Genomic DNA, 16,612 nt, shown 5'->3' with positions numbered 1-16,612 from the left:
AATGTTATGAAGCATGTAGCACAGAACAATGAAAAGGGAGACTCACTCGGGAGAGTACTGCGGGGCTCCTCCAGAGTGGTCAAGACACCGGAACCGTTGTTTCAAGACGCCGATCGTCTGCTCGAAAAGGCTCCTGGTGGTGCTGTGGCTCTCGTTATATTTCAGCTCGGCAGGGGTGTTGGGGTTACGGAGCAGTGTCATCAGCCAGGTGCAGAGTGGATAACCCTTGTCCCCGAGGAGCCATCCACTAGGTTGACGCGGTGCTTGGAAGAGGTCTGCGACACCAGTCTGGCACAGGATCTTCTCTTAGGCAGTCCCTCAGAACCGAGGATGACTTGCTTCCACATTAAAAATGAGTTCTCAGGTGACTGATGAATCCAATGCGGGACCTACAGTCGCTGTCACAGGTGGGGCAGACGGTGGTTTAAGGGGCGGGTGGGTAGGGTGCTTGGGTTGATGTGCGCTCCTTGTGCTGCCTTGCGCTTGGCTTCCGCTTGCTCCCGGCGAAGAGACCCGAGGTGTTTGGCGCCTTCCCGAATGCTTCTCCTCCACTTTGTGTGGCCTTGGGCCAGGGATTCCCAGGAGTCAGTGGGGATGTTGCACGGAGGCTGTGAGGGTGTCCTTGAAGCATTTCCTCTGCCCACCTTTATACCTTTTTTCCCCTTTAAAATACATAGCAACTTGCAGCTGCTTGGGCTATCTCACCATTCCGACCTTCACAAGTACGGTCTATGATTCCCTTGTAGGAGTCTACGTACTCCTAGCAAAAAATACTGAACTCCGAGAGGTTCAACAGAAAAGGTTTAATTCTTGAGACTGCATGTTGAACACAAAATGGCGTCAGAGCCTACACCAAGTCCGACTGCTTTTCATCAGTCCACAGCTTCGACTGCTCCTCCCCCGCTCTGGGCTTAACTATGTTGCAGATCAAGTTTCTTAAAGGTGTGATCCTTCTTAAAGGCATGACGCCTGATTTATAGTCTACGGACCGAAAAGCGGATTGTGTCCTTTCTGTGGTCGGTACACCACACAGCAGCCCCCCAGAATCCGCTAGTAGGGAGTGTACGAACCAGCGTGGCGGCTTGATGGCACGGCCGGAACGGCTCTTGGCGGTTGGTGTCGGGAGCGGGGCGGTCGGACGCGTCGGGCTCTTAGGCGGTCTGCCCCGCGGTGGGGGTTGGCCCACTTGAACGGGTTCGTCGGGCTCTAGGTGCGCCAGCTTGAGCCGGTCGACCGACACCTTGTCAGTTCTGCCGCCCACTTGGAGGAGGAAGAACTTGTTCCCCGTCTGGAGTACCTTGTAGGGTCCGTCGTATGGGGGCCGTAGAGGTCCTCGGTGGGCGTCATGGCGCACGAAAACAAATTTGGCCATGTGCAGGCTAGGTGGTACGCGGGTTGCTGGTTCGCCGTGCCGACCGGTGGGTACCGGAGCGAACTGTTGTGCTCGGTTGGCGAAAGCGCAGCGTTGCTGGTCAGCCGACCAGGGGGTCGTGGCGGTGGGCAGGAACTCTCCGGGTACGCGCAGCGGCTGGCCGTACATGAGTTCCGCCGCCGAGGCTTGCAGGTCTTCCTTGACCACGGAGCGTAGTCCAAGTAGCACCCACGGGAGGCGGTCGATCCAAGCCTCGTCCTCGAGGCTGGCGCGGAGGGACGCCTTCATGGACCTGTGGAATCGCTCGCACAGTCCGCTGGCTTGGGGGTGGTAAGCCGTGGTGCGGTGAACGGCCACCCCGAGGTTTTGGGCAATGGCGGCCCACAGATCAGAGGTGAACTGCGGGCCTCTATCCGACGTCATGTCGGAGGGGACGCCGAACCGAGCGACCCAGGTACCGATGAACGCCCTCGCGATGTCGGCGGTGGTGGTGGACGTCAGTGGAATGGCCTCGGGCCAGTGGGTGGTACGGTCCACGATTGTCAGCAGGTGCGTGTGACCTTGTGATGGCGGCAGGGGGCCGACGAGGTCGATGTGGACATGGTCAAACCTTCTTTCTGGCACGGTGAACTCCTCGAGTGGGGCTTTGACGTGCTGGTGGATTTTGGCACGCTGGCAAGCTATGCAGGATCTGGACCAGACGCGCACATCTTTGCGCAGGCTGCGCCAGACAAATCGGTTGGCCACCAGTCTAATGGACGCGCGGGTGCCGGGATGTGAGAGGCCGTGGACGATGTCGAACACCCGTTTGCGCCAGGACGCCGGGACTACGGGGCGGGGTTGCGCCAAGGAGGTGTCGCATTTGACTGTGACGGCGGACGGGCCGCAGGCGACGTCGGTCAGTCGCAGCCCTGGGAGGGTTGTGGGCGCGGAGAGCAGATCGGGGTTGGTGCGTTGCTCCACTGCCAGTTGAGCATAGTCCACTGCCAGGTGGGCGCCGTGGACGGCGGGGCGGGATAGGCCGTCAGCCACCACGTTGTCTCGACCGGAGACGTGCCGGATGTCCGTGGTCAATTTGGACACCGCGGCGAGCTGGCGTTGTTGCCTGGCTGACCACGGGTCCGCAGATTTCACCATCGCGAATGTCAGGGGTTTGTGGTCGACAAACGCGGTGAAGGGGCGGCCCTCCAGAAGAAATCTAAAATGGCGGACTGCCAGGTACAGTGCGAGGAGCTCTCGGTCAAAGGCGCTGTATTTGGCCTCCGGGGGGCGCAGTTGGCGGCTGAAAAAGGCCAGCGGTTGCCAGGCCACGTCGACCCACTCTTCGTACACGGCGCTGACCGCGTGGTCGGAGGCGTCCGTGGTGAGGGCCACCCTGGCGTTGGGCTGTGGGTGAGTGAGCATGGTGGCGTCGGCGAGCGTCTTTTTGGTTGAGTCGAAAGTGGTCAACATGTCCGCCGACCACTCGATCGCCATTCTGTCTTTCTTACCCCGGAGGGCTTTGTATAGGGGCCGCATGAGGGAGGCCACTCCGGGAATGAAGCGGTTGTAAAAGTTGATCATCCCCAAGAACTCCTGGAGGCCTTTGATGGTGGTAGGCCGGGGGAACTGCTGGACGGCTTGCACCTTGGCGGGCAGGGGAATGGCTCCGTCCTGCGTGATGTGGTGGCCGAGGAATTCGATCCTGCTGAGGCCGAATTGGCACTTGGCTGGGCTGATGATGAGCCCGTGCTCACTGAGCCGCTGGAACAGGGTGCGGAGGTGCTCGATGTGTTCCTGCTTGGAGGAACTAGCTACCAGGATGTCATCCAGGTAGACAAAGAGGAACTTCAGGTCCCGGAGGACCGAGTCCATGAGCCGCTGGAAGGCCTGGGCCGCGTTTTTGAGGCCGAAGGGCATTCGGAGGAACTCGAATAGCCCAAAAGGGGTGATTATGGCCGTCTTGGGAACGTCCGTGGGGTGGACTGGCACCTGATGGTAACCGCGCACCAGGTCGACTTTGGAGAAGACTGAGCGGCCGGCCAGTCTAGCCGAGAAGTCTTGAATGTGTGGTATGGGGTACCGATCCGGCGTAGTGGCATCGTTTAGGCGCCGGTAGTCCCCGCAGGGGCACCATCCCCCGTCGGGTTTGGTGACGATGTGGAGTGGGGAGGCCCAGGGGCTGTTGGAGCGGCGGATGATGCTGAGCTGTTCCATTGTGGCGAACTCGGCCCGCGCGATCTCCAGCTTGGCCGGGTCCAGCCTGCGGGCCTGTGGTGGGGATGAAGTGTTCTACCCCGTGCTTAGCAACTTTCGCGGAGAAGGTCGGGTTGGTGAGGGCTGGGAACTCAGCCAGGAGTGCTGAGTAGTCGTCCGTTGAGCAGGCGCGGCACTGCCACGCCATTTCGGCGGGTTGTGGGGGGGGCCATGGCGGCCGGGATAGGTGACATGGTGTTCATGTCCACGAGGTGGCGCCGAGGCATGTCGACCAACAGGCCGTGGGCACACAGGAAATCCGCACCGAGGAGCGGGGAGAGCACCTTGACGGTGATAAACCCCCAGTGGTAGCAGCGGTCTGCGAGGTCGATGGTGACGGTGCGGGTGCCGTACGTCCGGATGTCGGTGCCGTTGGCGGTAGCCAGCGCAGGGCCGCGGCCGCCTCGCCGGATCTCAAGGGCGGACGCGGGGATGATGCTGCGCTGCGCGCCCGTGTCGCATAGGAAACGGCGTCCGGAGGCGCTGTCCGTAACGTACAGCAGCGCGCCTGCTTGCCCCACGGCCATCGTGTAGGCTGGTGTGGGGGCGGTTGGAAATGTGCAGGGATGGCTGCAGCGGCGTGCCCGTGCGCCGAACCGGGTATGGAAGTAGCAGTAGCCCTGGGTCGGAGGGCTTGGGGGACGTGGGGGCCTGGGGGGCCTCGTGGCCGAGCTGTGTGGCTGCGCGATAGAGGGTGGAGCGCGCGCCGACGCTGCGGAGGCCAGGTCGGGGGTGACAGCGTGGTTGGAGCCGGCGGACAGGAGCTTATCGGCTTCGTCGGCCAGGACCTCGAGGTCCGTGAGGCTGGACGCCACGATCGCCGGGCAGATGCTGGGAGGTAGTTGGCGGATAAAAAGCGTGCGGAAGAGGGAGCCGGGCGGTTTCTCGTCGGTCAGAGCAAGCATGTGTGAGAGCAAGTCTGACGGCGTGGAGTCACCGAGGCCCGGGAGGTCGAGGAGGTGGCAGTTGCGCAAAAATTGGGAGGCTGTGAATTTTTTTAAGGAGCGCGGCCTTGAGATGTGCGTACTTGCCTTCCTCTGAAGGGTTTTGTAGTGTTGTCCAGACTTTCGTGATTGTGGAGCTGCCCAGGGAGGCGAGGAGGTAGTCGTACATCATTGCATTGGCAGTGATGCCGCGGAGTCGGAATTGCGATTTGGCTTGAAGGAACCAGGCGGTGGCGAGGTTCTCCCAGAACTCCGGCAGCTTCACAGAAACTGCGTTTGTGTCAGCCATGGTTACGCTTAGGAGTCGTCCTGAGCGTCGGGGTCACCAATGTAGGAGTCTACGTACTCCTAGCAAAAAATACTGAACTCGGAGAGGTTCAACAGAAAAGGTTTAATTCTTGAGACTGCATGTTGAACACAAAATGGCGTCTGAGCCTACACCAAGTCCGACTGCTTTTCATCAGTCCACAGCTTCGACTGCTCCTCCCCCGCTCTGGGCTTAACTATGTTGCAGATCGAGTTTCTTAAAGGTGTGATCCTTCTTAAAGGCATGACGCCTGATTTATAGTCTACGGACCGAAAAGCGGATTGTGTCCTTTCTGTGGTCGGTACGCCACATCCTCCCCTTTTCTTGTCAATCATCTTATGACCTCGCTAAGCCTATTTCCGTGCATAACAAAATACCCTTATCTAAGAACTTCACTTTACAAAACATCCTTGAGGTGTTTTCCAGTTTGTCCATTCTGCTGTTTCTAAAATGAAGGCTCCAACTCCTATCACTTTTCCATAACATTACCGAACTCCTTGTCCCTGACAGTCTCCGTGTTTCCTTAGCACTATATTTCATTACTTCAGTAATTTAAAACAGAGGTTTTTAGTCAGGTTGGCATAATTTTCCCATCCTGCTTTGGTCTCCGCCATTCGCCATTTTATACAGGCTTTTTAGGTTTTTAACATATAATTTCACATATTATAGTTATATAAAAATGGTTATAGAATCTTAATAATGTTTACTAAATCCTACAGGTACACTCTATCCTACAGATCTGCGGGCGCAGGAGATTGTGGCGGTAGTGTTTAGCGCCAGCGCAAAATATCTGGTCAATTTTGCGAGCGGCGCTAACATCGCCTCGCTCGGGCACTAAGTTCCTAACACCCATTAGCGCCCCCCGGAGGCACTAACGGGAGGCGCTAACCAACCGAATTTTTCCTCCTAGGAGAATTTTTATTTTATATTCAGGGTAGTTAGAACGTGGAATGCCCTACCAGAAAACATGGGGGATGCAGAATCCATAATTGCCTTTAAACAAAAAACGAATGAACACTTGAAAAAGAAAATTTGAAAAGGCTTTCAGAGAGTAAGTTCAAGGTCGATGGGTCAATTGGCCTCCTTCTGTACTGTTTAATTCTGGTTCTGTGATTCCAGTAAGTGCCTGAGCAAATACAGCCTGATTTTTACCACCATAATCTTAACAGTTTCTCAATTCTGTGTAGATGGTTCAATGAAAGCTGCCACAGGGGAACCGTTTTTGTAACCGCAGGGATGACAAAAACAGCGTATCCTCCAAATCACAGTAAGCAATGCTATAGGAGGTCATACACAAATAAAGTCTTGCACTTGGCATTCACCACAAGTGTCACATTTAGTTACACATGCAACTCAAACAAAAGAGGAAAAGCAGCCATCTCTTGTGAGCTTCTGACCTGGAACCATGAATTCAGAGGGAGTTGGAACCCCCTAACACACAGCTGTAACCACCTGTATTTGCCTATTTAGGGAGTAATTGACCTAAAAAGGACAGTCTAAGTTCAACATACTTCCATCTTAACAACTAAACATCGCAACTGTGCTTGAGAATCCAGGATACCAGTGAGCAAGATGAGGGCGATCTGCTAGTATTTTAAAATTTGAATTAACTGTGTTGAGCGACCACAACATTACAATCTATAACTATGCCAGGAAGATCATGAGACCTGTCGGGGTTGGGTGGGGAGGGGACACTTTACTGATAACATTCTGAATAAAAACGGAAGCTTTGGATCGAAGTAACAGCTCTGTTGTCTTGTGTTTTGACTGTAGCTATGGATGACCTATCTTTCTCCCAGCTTGGTCCAGAAAGCCCTTGAGAAGACATTGAAAAGCCTGCAACTGGACTACGTTGACTTGTACCTTATGCACTGGCCTACAGCTTTGAAGGTAAAATAAAAATGATTAGGTGTACCTGTGAAAGATGGAGCTTGCAATGCCCAGTGGGTAAACAGCCTAGTGTGGTACTGAGCTAAACGACCCAGTAGGCCCCAGATTTAATCGTCCGTCTGTGCTGAGTTAGCTGATCTCGGCTGGGGCAGCACTCGAGGTTCCACAACTGCCCTCGGAGCTCTTGTGTTTAGAGTGGAAAAATTAACCAGGCTTCCCATTCGTGATCATTATTCAGCTACCCCTACTGAAAGTTCCACCTCTGGATGTTGCGCTTTGGGATTCAGTGGCCGTTTTTCTAGGAATAGGACCCAGACATCAGCTGTCTGAAAATGTGTTTCGAGCTGAGAGCTGTCCTGAAAGGTGATAGTTTCCACAGCCCCATGCTTGATTGGCTATAGGCAGATGAGCGGTGATTTAAAATTTGCACAGGCCTCAAACAATGGCCCATTTGTTAGCGATAGCAAAATACTGCAGATGCTGGAAATCCGAAATAACAACAGAAAATGCTGGAAAAACTCAGCAGGTCAGGCAACATCCGTGGAGAGAATACCTTTTATTGTCTCTTTTGTTCGATCGCAGCCTTGCCTTCGATCTATTTTATTTTCTTTCCAGTTTTGAAGAAGGGTTTCGACCCGAAACGTCAACTCAAATTTCTCTCCGCTAAAATGTCTCCGAGGTGGCCAAGATGGGTTCTCGAGCTGCAACGCCTGGTTAGCCCGCCTTTAGTGTAAGACGCCATCTTGGTAGAGGAGTAGAAGTGCGCACGAGGAACGTCCGCCCCGAGGATGATTAAGGCTCTGGTGACCAATTTAATTTGGCTCCTAACACTCCGTTTTCTGGCTAGTGCTGCAATTACTGACCTCACCTAACCGCGACCAGCTGAACAGGAGTAAAGAAGTCGTTGAAGATTGCGAGTGCTACTTAAAGCCATGTTCAGCTTTTACTGTTCACTTGCTGCTGGAGATCGACTGACTACACTGCGTTTGAAGAGGACTTTTGATGCACATCAGGAGACTTTCTGGGACACTTTGTCAAGACTTCACCAACATTCTGTCTGTTGTATCCGTGTGTTAATGGAGACACGGAATGCAGGAGTTGGTTTAACAGGTGTTTACTGAACAAAGTCTGGAGGTGAACTAAAAGATACAAGACGCTATACAGGCTTATATACCCGAGTGGTCACTACCGGTATTACAGTACACAGGGGCTCTTAAAGGTCCATACACAACAATTCCTCCCCTTTTAGATAATTAGTACATAACATTTTAAGTAATCATTAATTAACATGTTTACAAGAACAATAATCTACACATTTGCTGCAGTTAATCAATATAAGTCAGTCTCTCTGGAGGCTTCCTGACTCGGTCCGGATAACGCCTCGGTGGTGTAGTAGTTTTCGGTGGTGTAGTAGGTTCCTTTGGCAAGGTCGATTCGGCTTGAATGCCAGTGTCGGGTTCATCTGGTTCCAGTATCACCGGATCGGAGGTAGATACTATGGGTATCTCTGCTTCATCATTAGGCGTATAGAGTTGTGGTGTAGGTTGTCCCTTTTCAGATGACTCTATGATCTGGTCAGCATGGCGCCTTATTATGCTCTCCAATGTCAACGGTATACATCAGCAGTCCTAGTCGTGTGCAAATAGTACCAGGCTGCCATTTCTCGGTACGTTAGTCCCGGGCCAAAACTTGTTGACCTATCTGGAAGGTTCTAGTTGGCCTTTCATTCATGCCTTGAAACTGCCGGTTCTCTACGTCCCTTCTGATGTTTGGCTTGATCAAATCCAGCCGGCATCTTAGTCTTCTATTGAAAAACATCATGGCGGGAGTTTGGTTTGTAACCACATGTGTTGCATTCCTGTATGCAAACAAGAAGTTATCTACCTTATGTTGTAGATTTATGTCTTCATTACCCATGGCCTTTATGGTCTTCTTGAAGGTCTGGACAAACCTTTCAGCTAATCCATTGGTGGCGGGATGGTATGGGGCGGACGTGTAGTGCTTAACCCCATTGTTTTTTAAGAACTTCCTGAATTCTTCGGACACAAATTGCGGTCCATTATCAGAACAGATCTGTTCCGGCAGCCCATTCCTGGCAAATATGGTCCTTAATACTGTGATGGTTTTTTCCGTGGTGGTGGAGGACATCTTTATTACCTCCGGCCACTTGGAGTGTGCATCCACCGCGATTAAGAACATTGAGTCCATAAATGGACCAGCAAAGTCGATATGTACCCTTTGCCATGGAGATGAGGGCCACTCCCATGGATGTAGAGGGGCTTGTGGTGGGGCGTTTTGGACCTTCTGGCATCCTAGACAGCTCTTGGTCATTTCTTCGATGTCTCCATCGATACCTGGCCACCACACAAACGCTCTGGCTAGGTTCTTCATTTTCACTCCACCCAGATGCCCCTCGTGAAGCTCCTTTAGCACTTTATCCTGGAGTTTGGGTGGAATCACCACTCTGGATCCACACATCAAGGTTCCTCGGCACACTGACAGCTGTTTTCTTCTTTGCGAGAATGCTGGCAACAGTGGTTCGCCATGTGCTGGCCATCCCTTCACCGTTATATCGTAGACTCGTGAGAGAGTCGGGTCATTTCTCGTTTCCTTTTCAATGGTAGAATTTGTTACTGGTAGACATTCCACTATGGTTGAGTGGAACATCTCCACTGGGTCCACTGTAGGTGCCTCTTTTACCGTTGGCAACGGTAGGCGCGATAAACCGTCAGCATTCCCATGCTGTTTTGATCCTTTGTATTCTATGTCATATTGGTGTGCCCCTAGGAAAAGGGACCACCTCTGTAGCCTTTGCGCTGTCATAATGGGAACGCACTTTTTAGGGTTGAATATGGAGACGAGGGGTTGATGGTCAGTCAACAAGGTAAATTTTTGTCCGTGTAGGTAATGGTTGAATTTCTTCACTCCCCACACCAGGCTGAGTGCTTCCCTGTCGATCTGGGCATAGTTACACTCAGCTGAGTTCAATGAGCGCGATGCAAAAGCTATCGGCCGCTCCGAGCCATCAGGGACTCTATGCGATAATACCGCTCCCACGCCGTAAGGGGATGCATCGCACGCCAGTCTGATTGGCAGTGATGGGTTGTAATGAGCCAACACTTCCTTGGACGTGATCAAGCCTTTGCATTTATGGAAGGCACATTTACAGTCTTCGCTCCATTTCCAAATTACTCCCGTTTGTAGCAATGCGTTAAGAGGGTGCAGAACAGTTGACAAGTTCGGTAAAAATTTATGATAGTAATTTATCAATCCCAGGAACGACCTTAATTGTGAGACATTTTCAGGTGCTGGGGCTTTTATGACTGCTTCAATTTTTTCAGGTGACTTATGCAACCCTTCTTCGTTAATTATATGGCCACAATATGATATTTTGTTTCTGGAAAAATTCGCACTTGGGGCGATTTGCTCGTAGGCCCCGTTCTCTCAGCCTAGTGAGCACCTGCTCCAAATTGGCAAGGTGCTCGTTGTCGTTTTCTCCTGTTACAAGGATGTCGTCTAGGTAGCATTGAGTCCCCGGAATCCCTTGCAGGACTTGCTCCATAGCTCTTTGCCAGATAGCTGGAGCTGATGCTACTCCGAAAACCAGTCCATTGTACTGGTACAGGCCTTTGTGTGTGTTTATCGTGAGATTCTTTTTAGAGGCCTCCTCAACCTCCATCTGTAGATATGCCTGTGCCAAGTCAATTTTGGTGAAATGTTTCCCTCCGGATAGTGAGGCGAAAATATCTTCTATCCTCGGAAGAGGATACTGTACCGTGTGAAGGACCGGGTTTACAGTCACCTTGAAGTCCCCACAGATGCGAATTTTTCTCTGTTCTTCAGATTTATCATTATTCAACGTTTTCTTCATGACCGGGACGATGGGTGTTGCCCACTCGCTCCAATCTACCTTGGATAACACGCCTGCCTTTTCCAAATTCTCCAGCTCTGCCTCAACTGCTGGATGAATTGCGTATGGCACCGGCCTTGCCTTAAAAAACTTGGGAATTCCCACATCTTCCACTTTTATTGAGGCGGTGACGCCTTTCAAGGTTCCTAGTTCCTGTTGAAACACTTCTTTGGCGTTGGCCAAGATGTCTTTTAATCGTTCAGGTATGACGTCATCATTTTTTTTCTTACTGGTCACCATCAGTGCCTGAATGGAGTGCCAGTCTAAACGTATCTTCCTGATCCATTCACGTCCCAACAGTGGTGGACCACCATCTTGCAGAACGTATAAATACAACTTCTGTATTTCCTTGCCGTTGTATACAACAGGCACCCTTATTTTCCCTCTGGGGTATACTTTCTGCCCCGTATATGTCTTCAAGATAACGGATGTGTCTTTCAAAGGTATAAGCGGAAATAGCCGCTCGTAATCCCGTCGACTTATGACGGTCAGAGCTGATCCTGTATCTAGCTCCATTTTAACTGGGGACCCCACTATCGTGAGGGTAACCCAAATGGTCTGGTAATCTTCTTTGGCAATTACATTATGTAATTTGAGACAGCTTAGTCTCTTGTTTCCGGAGTCGCTATCGCTCTTCTGGTCTTCGGAGCTACTGTCCGTCATCATTTGTACCTTTCTGTACTTTTCCTTATTGATTTTTTTTCTGTCAGTGGATTTTTTGTTTCCAGATCGGCATACACGTACAATGTGTCCCATCTTTCCGCATTGCCTGCATGCTTTGTCCTTGAACCAGCAGTCCCTCTGGTCATGGGTGGATCTGCCGCAGCGATAACATCTCTCGAAACCCCGTGTCATTTCATGGGTGCCGAAGTCCTGTGGCTTTTGCTGTATCTCTGCAGCTCCTCTTGCTGCTGCTTCGTATGATACAGCCACACTGAAAGCCTTGTCCAGTGTCAGATCTTTCTCAGAAAGTAGCCTTTTCTGTGTTCCTTCACTTAAGAGACCGCAGACGAATTTGTCTCGTAGAGAATCTGCCAGTCCTGCCCTGAATTGGCAGTGCTTTGACAGCTTTCTTAATTCGGTGAGGTAATCAGCGTTACTTTCATTCTTGTGCTGATTCCTCCTGAAGAATTTGAATCGTTCCGCTATCAGCAGCGGTGTTGGGTTTAAGTGCTCCTGTAGGGTATCAACAATCTCCTTAAAATTCTTGTCCATCGGTTTGGCTGGAGTGATTAAGTTTCGTAACAGCCCGTATGTCCTTGCGCCCATCAGATTTAGAAGTACCGATGCCTTTTTATCATCCTCTACTTCATTCGCTGTGCAATATACCTCCACTCTTTCCACATATGTGGTCCAATCCTCTATATTACTATCAAAAGCAGTAATATTGCCAGTCTTAGGCATCCTGAAAATCAAAAATGGTGCCTCCCGCGCTTTCCTTTCTTCCCTGCCGAGAAAAAATGGCGCCTCCCACGCTTTCCCGCCGCTGCCGCTGCTGACAACGCTGTTCTCCGCGGTTTTTATTTACACAGATATTTTTAATGGTTGGAGACTCGTTCCCGCTGGACTCGCTGGGATTTTTCCCTCCCTCTGCTTGGTCCAAACGCCGACCTGCTTTGCAGCACCGGCCGTCTCCCGAGTGCTCCACCCTCCGTCTCTGTTTGCCTCCGCCTTCCGACTCTCTGCTCTGCCCTGCTGCAGAGCCACCCAATCGAGCCCCAGCCCGCCGCCCAGGAAGGATTAATGCAGTACCTGCCACCAGCCCGGCTAGCTGGTGAAACCACAGTTTTTTTTTTTTTTCTTCGACCTTCATCTGAGGAATCGATCTCCTTGATGTGCTGCCGAATTGCAGGTAAGTCCGTTTCCAATTCGTCGCCACTGTTGTATCTGTGTGTTAATGGAGACACGGAATGCAGGAGTTGGTTTAACAGGTGTTTACTGAACAAAGTCTGGAGGTGAACTAAAAGATACAAGACATTATACAGGCTTATATACCCGAGTGGTCACTACCGGTATTACAGTACACAGGGGCTCTTAAAGGTGCATACACTACACTGTCCACATTTATTCCAGAAATTCTCTGAGGACTTCACCTAAAAACAGTGAGCTTTGTACTACTGTACCTTACTGGAGAATTTATAGAAGTCACCAAGAGAAAGAGTGCTTGATCATGGGAATCTTGCTAGGGCTCCCCCTTGGTCTGGAGGAGGAGATGAGGCCAGGCATAGCAGCACCAACTGTTGGAGTAGAGAAGGACAAGAGGGCGAGGGGGGGCTCCAGATTCGTGGTGACTTGCTGCATGGTCCACAATCTGGCGATCCTGAGAGACGAGCCGTTACTACCAGCAGTTGTGCCGAAGGGTCAAGCTCAGGAGCCACAAGAAGAAGTTGAGGAGGAGGAGGAATACAAGGGGGACCAGGGGAGCACCAGAGTTCCAGGTAGACGGCCCACACCTGGGAGGGATGCTCGCCGCCATCTAATTGAAGACAGCATTTGAGAGCCGTCCTCCACCGTCAGGCTAAGGAACACTGTTGCCACATGTCTTACCTTCCACGACTGAGGATCCATCAAGAAGCTCACCATCTGCACTCAATCCCTTCAACCCCTTCGCCATGAAGAATAGAATAAAAATGACCACCAATTCCATCACTACCCAATTACCATAATCATTCTTTATCGAGAGCAAAAACAATGAAAACATGACACAACCAACAGCACTTACAAATATTAAACTATTCACCCTGGTGATTAGCCTTAGGTGGCTATCGTATAAGAACTCTTACCTACTCTGGTGCTTCTATGACGTACAGCCTGAGTGGCAGCAGCAGGCGAGGTGGATGGCTGCTGAGAAGCTGAAGAGAGTAGTTCCGATGTCCTTCTGCGACGCCGTCAAGAGGCTGAGCGCCGTGCTGGCCCCACCTCAGACTGCACCATTTCAGCATGGGCTTCAGCAGTCTGAGCCGCCTGGCTCACAGGCAACTACAAGGGCAATGGGGGAGTGGCGGGGGAGGGAGCAGGAATGCAGCTGTCCAGAGAGAGGCCAGTAGGTTCTTGCTCCATGATTCCCATGCCACTACCTTGGGGCGTCTGTTCAGCCAGCCCAGTGATCTGCTGGAGAACAGATCACTGGGCAGCTGAGACACTCTGCAAGCCTCTTTCAACCGAGGAGCCCAGAGCCACCGTGGCAGCTGCCTGGGCTTCCATTGCAGCATTTGGTCATTCCATGCAAGCTGCAATGACTGCAATGGAAGCTGCAACCTCAGCCATCAGACGTTGCCTGATGTTGGGCTCCACTGCTGAAGCCCATGCTGAGATGGTGGTATTGGCCGGCTTCTCCATGCTGGAGAGGATGGGTTTCAGGCTCTGCGTATGCCACGGGCCAAGCTCTCCATCCCCCTAACCACAACCCGTAAGCTTTCAGGCAGGCTGACCTTTGCACCATGCATTTGGTTTGTCGCACCTAACAGCTTTCTTCTGAAACTTGACCCTGCGAAGCCCTCATCTGAATCCGCTACAGCAGAACTAGTATGCAACCTTGCCCCCCGGGAAAGGTGGCACCTGTAGTGTCCCTTCCACCCTGCATAGCTCCTGCCTACTTGTACCTAGAGCATACCACTAGAGCCATGTCCGGGGGCATTGCTTCTGGCTGTGACCTCCTCAGCGATCTCCTCCCACATCCGCCGCATTAGTTGCCTCTGTGGCCTCCTCTTCCTCCCCCGCTGGTACAGGACATCCCTCCTCTACCAGGACATCCCTCCTCCACCAGGACCTCCAGTGCCACCTCTAAACACCTGTGATCCCTCTCCCTCCGTACTTGATCCATCCCGACGTGTGCCGTTGTCTGTCAGCCAGCAAGCACCACACCTTCAATGGAAGTGTGCGTGGAGGCTGCATATACCACTCCATGAAAATTGCTCTTAATCATCTGTGAAGCAGTCAGGGAAGCACAGCTTTTCCTAATACAGGAAACTCTCGATTTACCGGCACCTAAATAACCGGAAATCTCTGTTGACCGGCAAAATTCAGGAGTAGGTTCAGGTAAGTTTTACTTCATATTAGTGGCCGATCCTGGATCTGTGGCTGTGTAATCAGGGTTCCTGCACCTGTTGCTAAGCAACAGGGACGCTTGGATCTTGTGGCCGGGGTTCCTGCACCTGTTGCTAAGCAACAGGGAAGCCTGGATTTGTTGCTGTGTACGGAGCTCTCGTACCTTTTACTATACCTCTCTGTAATCCGGACTTTTTGATAAACCGGCACCACGCCGGTCCCGTCGGTGCCGGATAAAAAAGAGTTTCCTGTAAAAGCAGGGACAACTGGAAAATTGCTGACAGAATTTCCGTTTGTTGCAGGCAGGTGAAGAGGAGCTGTTTCCGCAGGATGCGAGTGGAAAGATTCTTCATGACAATGTGGATTTCCGTGAAACTTGGGCGGTAGGTACTCGCCGACAGAATTGTGTGTAACAATTGGGGATATTCATAACATAAAAATACTAAAGCAGAACTAGTTCTTCAAGCCTGTGAATTGTTAAACAGCTTAAGTATTATGGGATGCTTACAAGCAATGTTCTGCTGAATTTTTTTTTGGGTGCGCGGCCCCTTTAAGGGGCTACGCGGCCCATCCACAGTTTCGCGCATGAGTGAGCTTTAACATTGCAAAGCTGCGCAGCTTATAGGGAGCGTGGCTTTCAAGGTCCAGTTCCAAACCCGGATGCTTTCACTTTTGGAATGAGCAGAATGGGGAGGGACAAAATTAAGGGAACTTAAAAATAAGTCAAGTGGATGAGCTTACAAGTGCAAAAGCAAAATACTGCGGATGCTGGAAATGTGAAATAAAAACAGAAAATGCTGGAAATACTCAGCAGGTCAGGCAGCATCCGTGGAGAGAGAAACAGAGCTAACGTTTCAGGTCGATGACCCTTCGTCAGAACTGGAGAAAGCTGGAGATGTGACAGATTTTAAGCAGGGGCAGGGAAAGGCGGGGTGAGGAGAAAAGAGCAAAAGGGAGGGTCTGTGATAGACCTCTGACGCTATTTTTTCCACATGGCAGCTGTTGATGTTTATGCCATTCCTATCTACATCTTTGGACTTCCACTGTTTTTAACCTTTCACCATTTAGAAAGTGCCCTGCTCTATCCTTTTTAGGTCCAAAGTGGATGACCTCACATTTGCTTATACTGAAATCCATTTGCTGCCACAGTTTTGCCCGTTCACTTAACCTATCAATATCCCTTTGTAATTTTATGCTTTCATCTACACTGCCTACAATGCCGCCTATCTTTGTGTCATCGGCAAATTTGGATAGATGATTTTCTATGACACCATCTAAGCTGTTAATAAAACTGTGAATAGTTGAGGCCCCAACACAGATCCTTGTGGGACACCACTAGTCACATCCTGCCAATTTGAGTACCTACCAATTATCCATACTCGCTGTCTTACTATGGAGTGACAGGTGCAATTTTCCAATCTAAAGGAACGGTTCCTGAATCGAGAGAACTTTGGAAGATTATAGTTAGGACATGTGCAATGTGCTCATCTACTTCCTTTAAAACCCTGGGATGGAAACCACCTGGTCCTGGGGATTTGTCACTCTTTAGTACCATTATTTTCTTCATCACTGTTATTTTACTTACTAAAGGCTAATGTTGATCTTTATCTCAGGGGGCTGGAATACAAAGTGAGGAATTGATGCTTCAGTTCTACAGAACCTCGGCCAAACCCTATCTGGGGTACTGTGTTAGGTTTTGGGCACCTCCCCTCATGAAGGATATATTGGCCTTGCAGTGCAGATTCACTAGAATTATATGGGATGGATGGGCGGGGGGGGGGCTTAATGGGTTAAATTATAAGGACAGGTTGCAAAAACTTGACTTGTATTCCCCTGAGTTCAGACAATTGAGGAGTGATCTAATTGAGGTGTTTAAAACAGTAAATCGATAGAGTAGATTAAGAGAA

The 16,612-nt window shown here is 51.0% G+C and overlaps 1 protein-coding gene across 5 annotated transcripts in view; it reads left to right on the top strand.

The window, feature by feature from the left end:
- Window positions 1-16,612, top strand: part of LOC147105956 (aldo-keto reductase family 1 member C23-like protein) — a 158,440-nt gene that overhangs the window by 56,758 nt on the left and 85,070 nt on the right. For 4 of the 5 annotated variants that reach the window (XM_086008572.1, XM_086008574.1, XM_086008570.1 and 1 more), the window contains 2 exons: window positions 6,632-6,748; window positions 15,008-15,088. In XM_086008572.1, the coding sequence (XP_085864698.1) occupies window positions 6,632-6,748; window positions 15,008-15,088 (198 nt within the window). The remainder of the gene's footprint in view (window positions 1-6,631; window positions 6,749-15,007; window positions 15,089-16,612) is intronic. The other variant, XM_086008571.1, reaches the window with a different exon arrangement.

The sequence above is a fragment of the Somniosus microcephalus genome, chromosome 16, assembly GCF_052327205.1.
Source record: "Somniosus microcephalus isolate GS21.2 chromosome 16, FLI_Smic_1.0, whole genome shotgun sequence".
Classification (NCBI taxonomy): Eukaryota; Metazoa; Chordata; class Chondrichthyes; order Squaliformes; family Somniosidae; genus Somniosus; species Somniosus microcephalus.
This window is presented reverse-complemented; position numbering and strand designations above follow the sequence as displayed.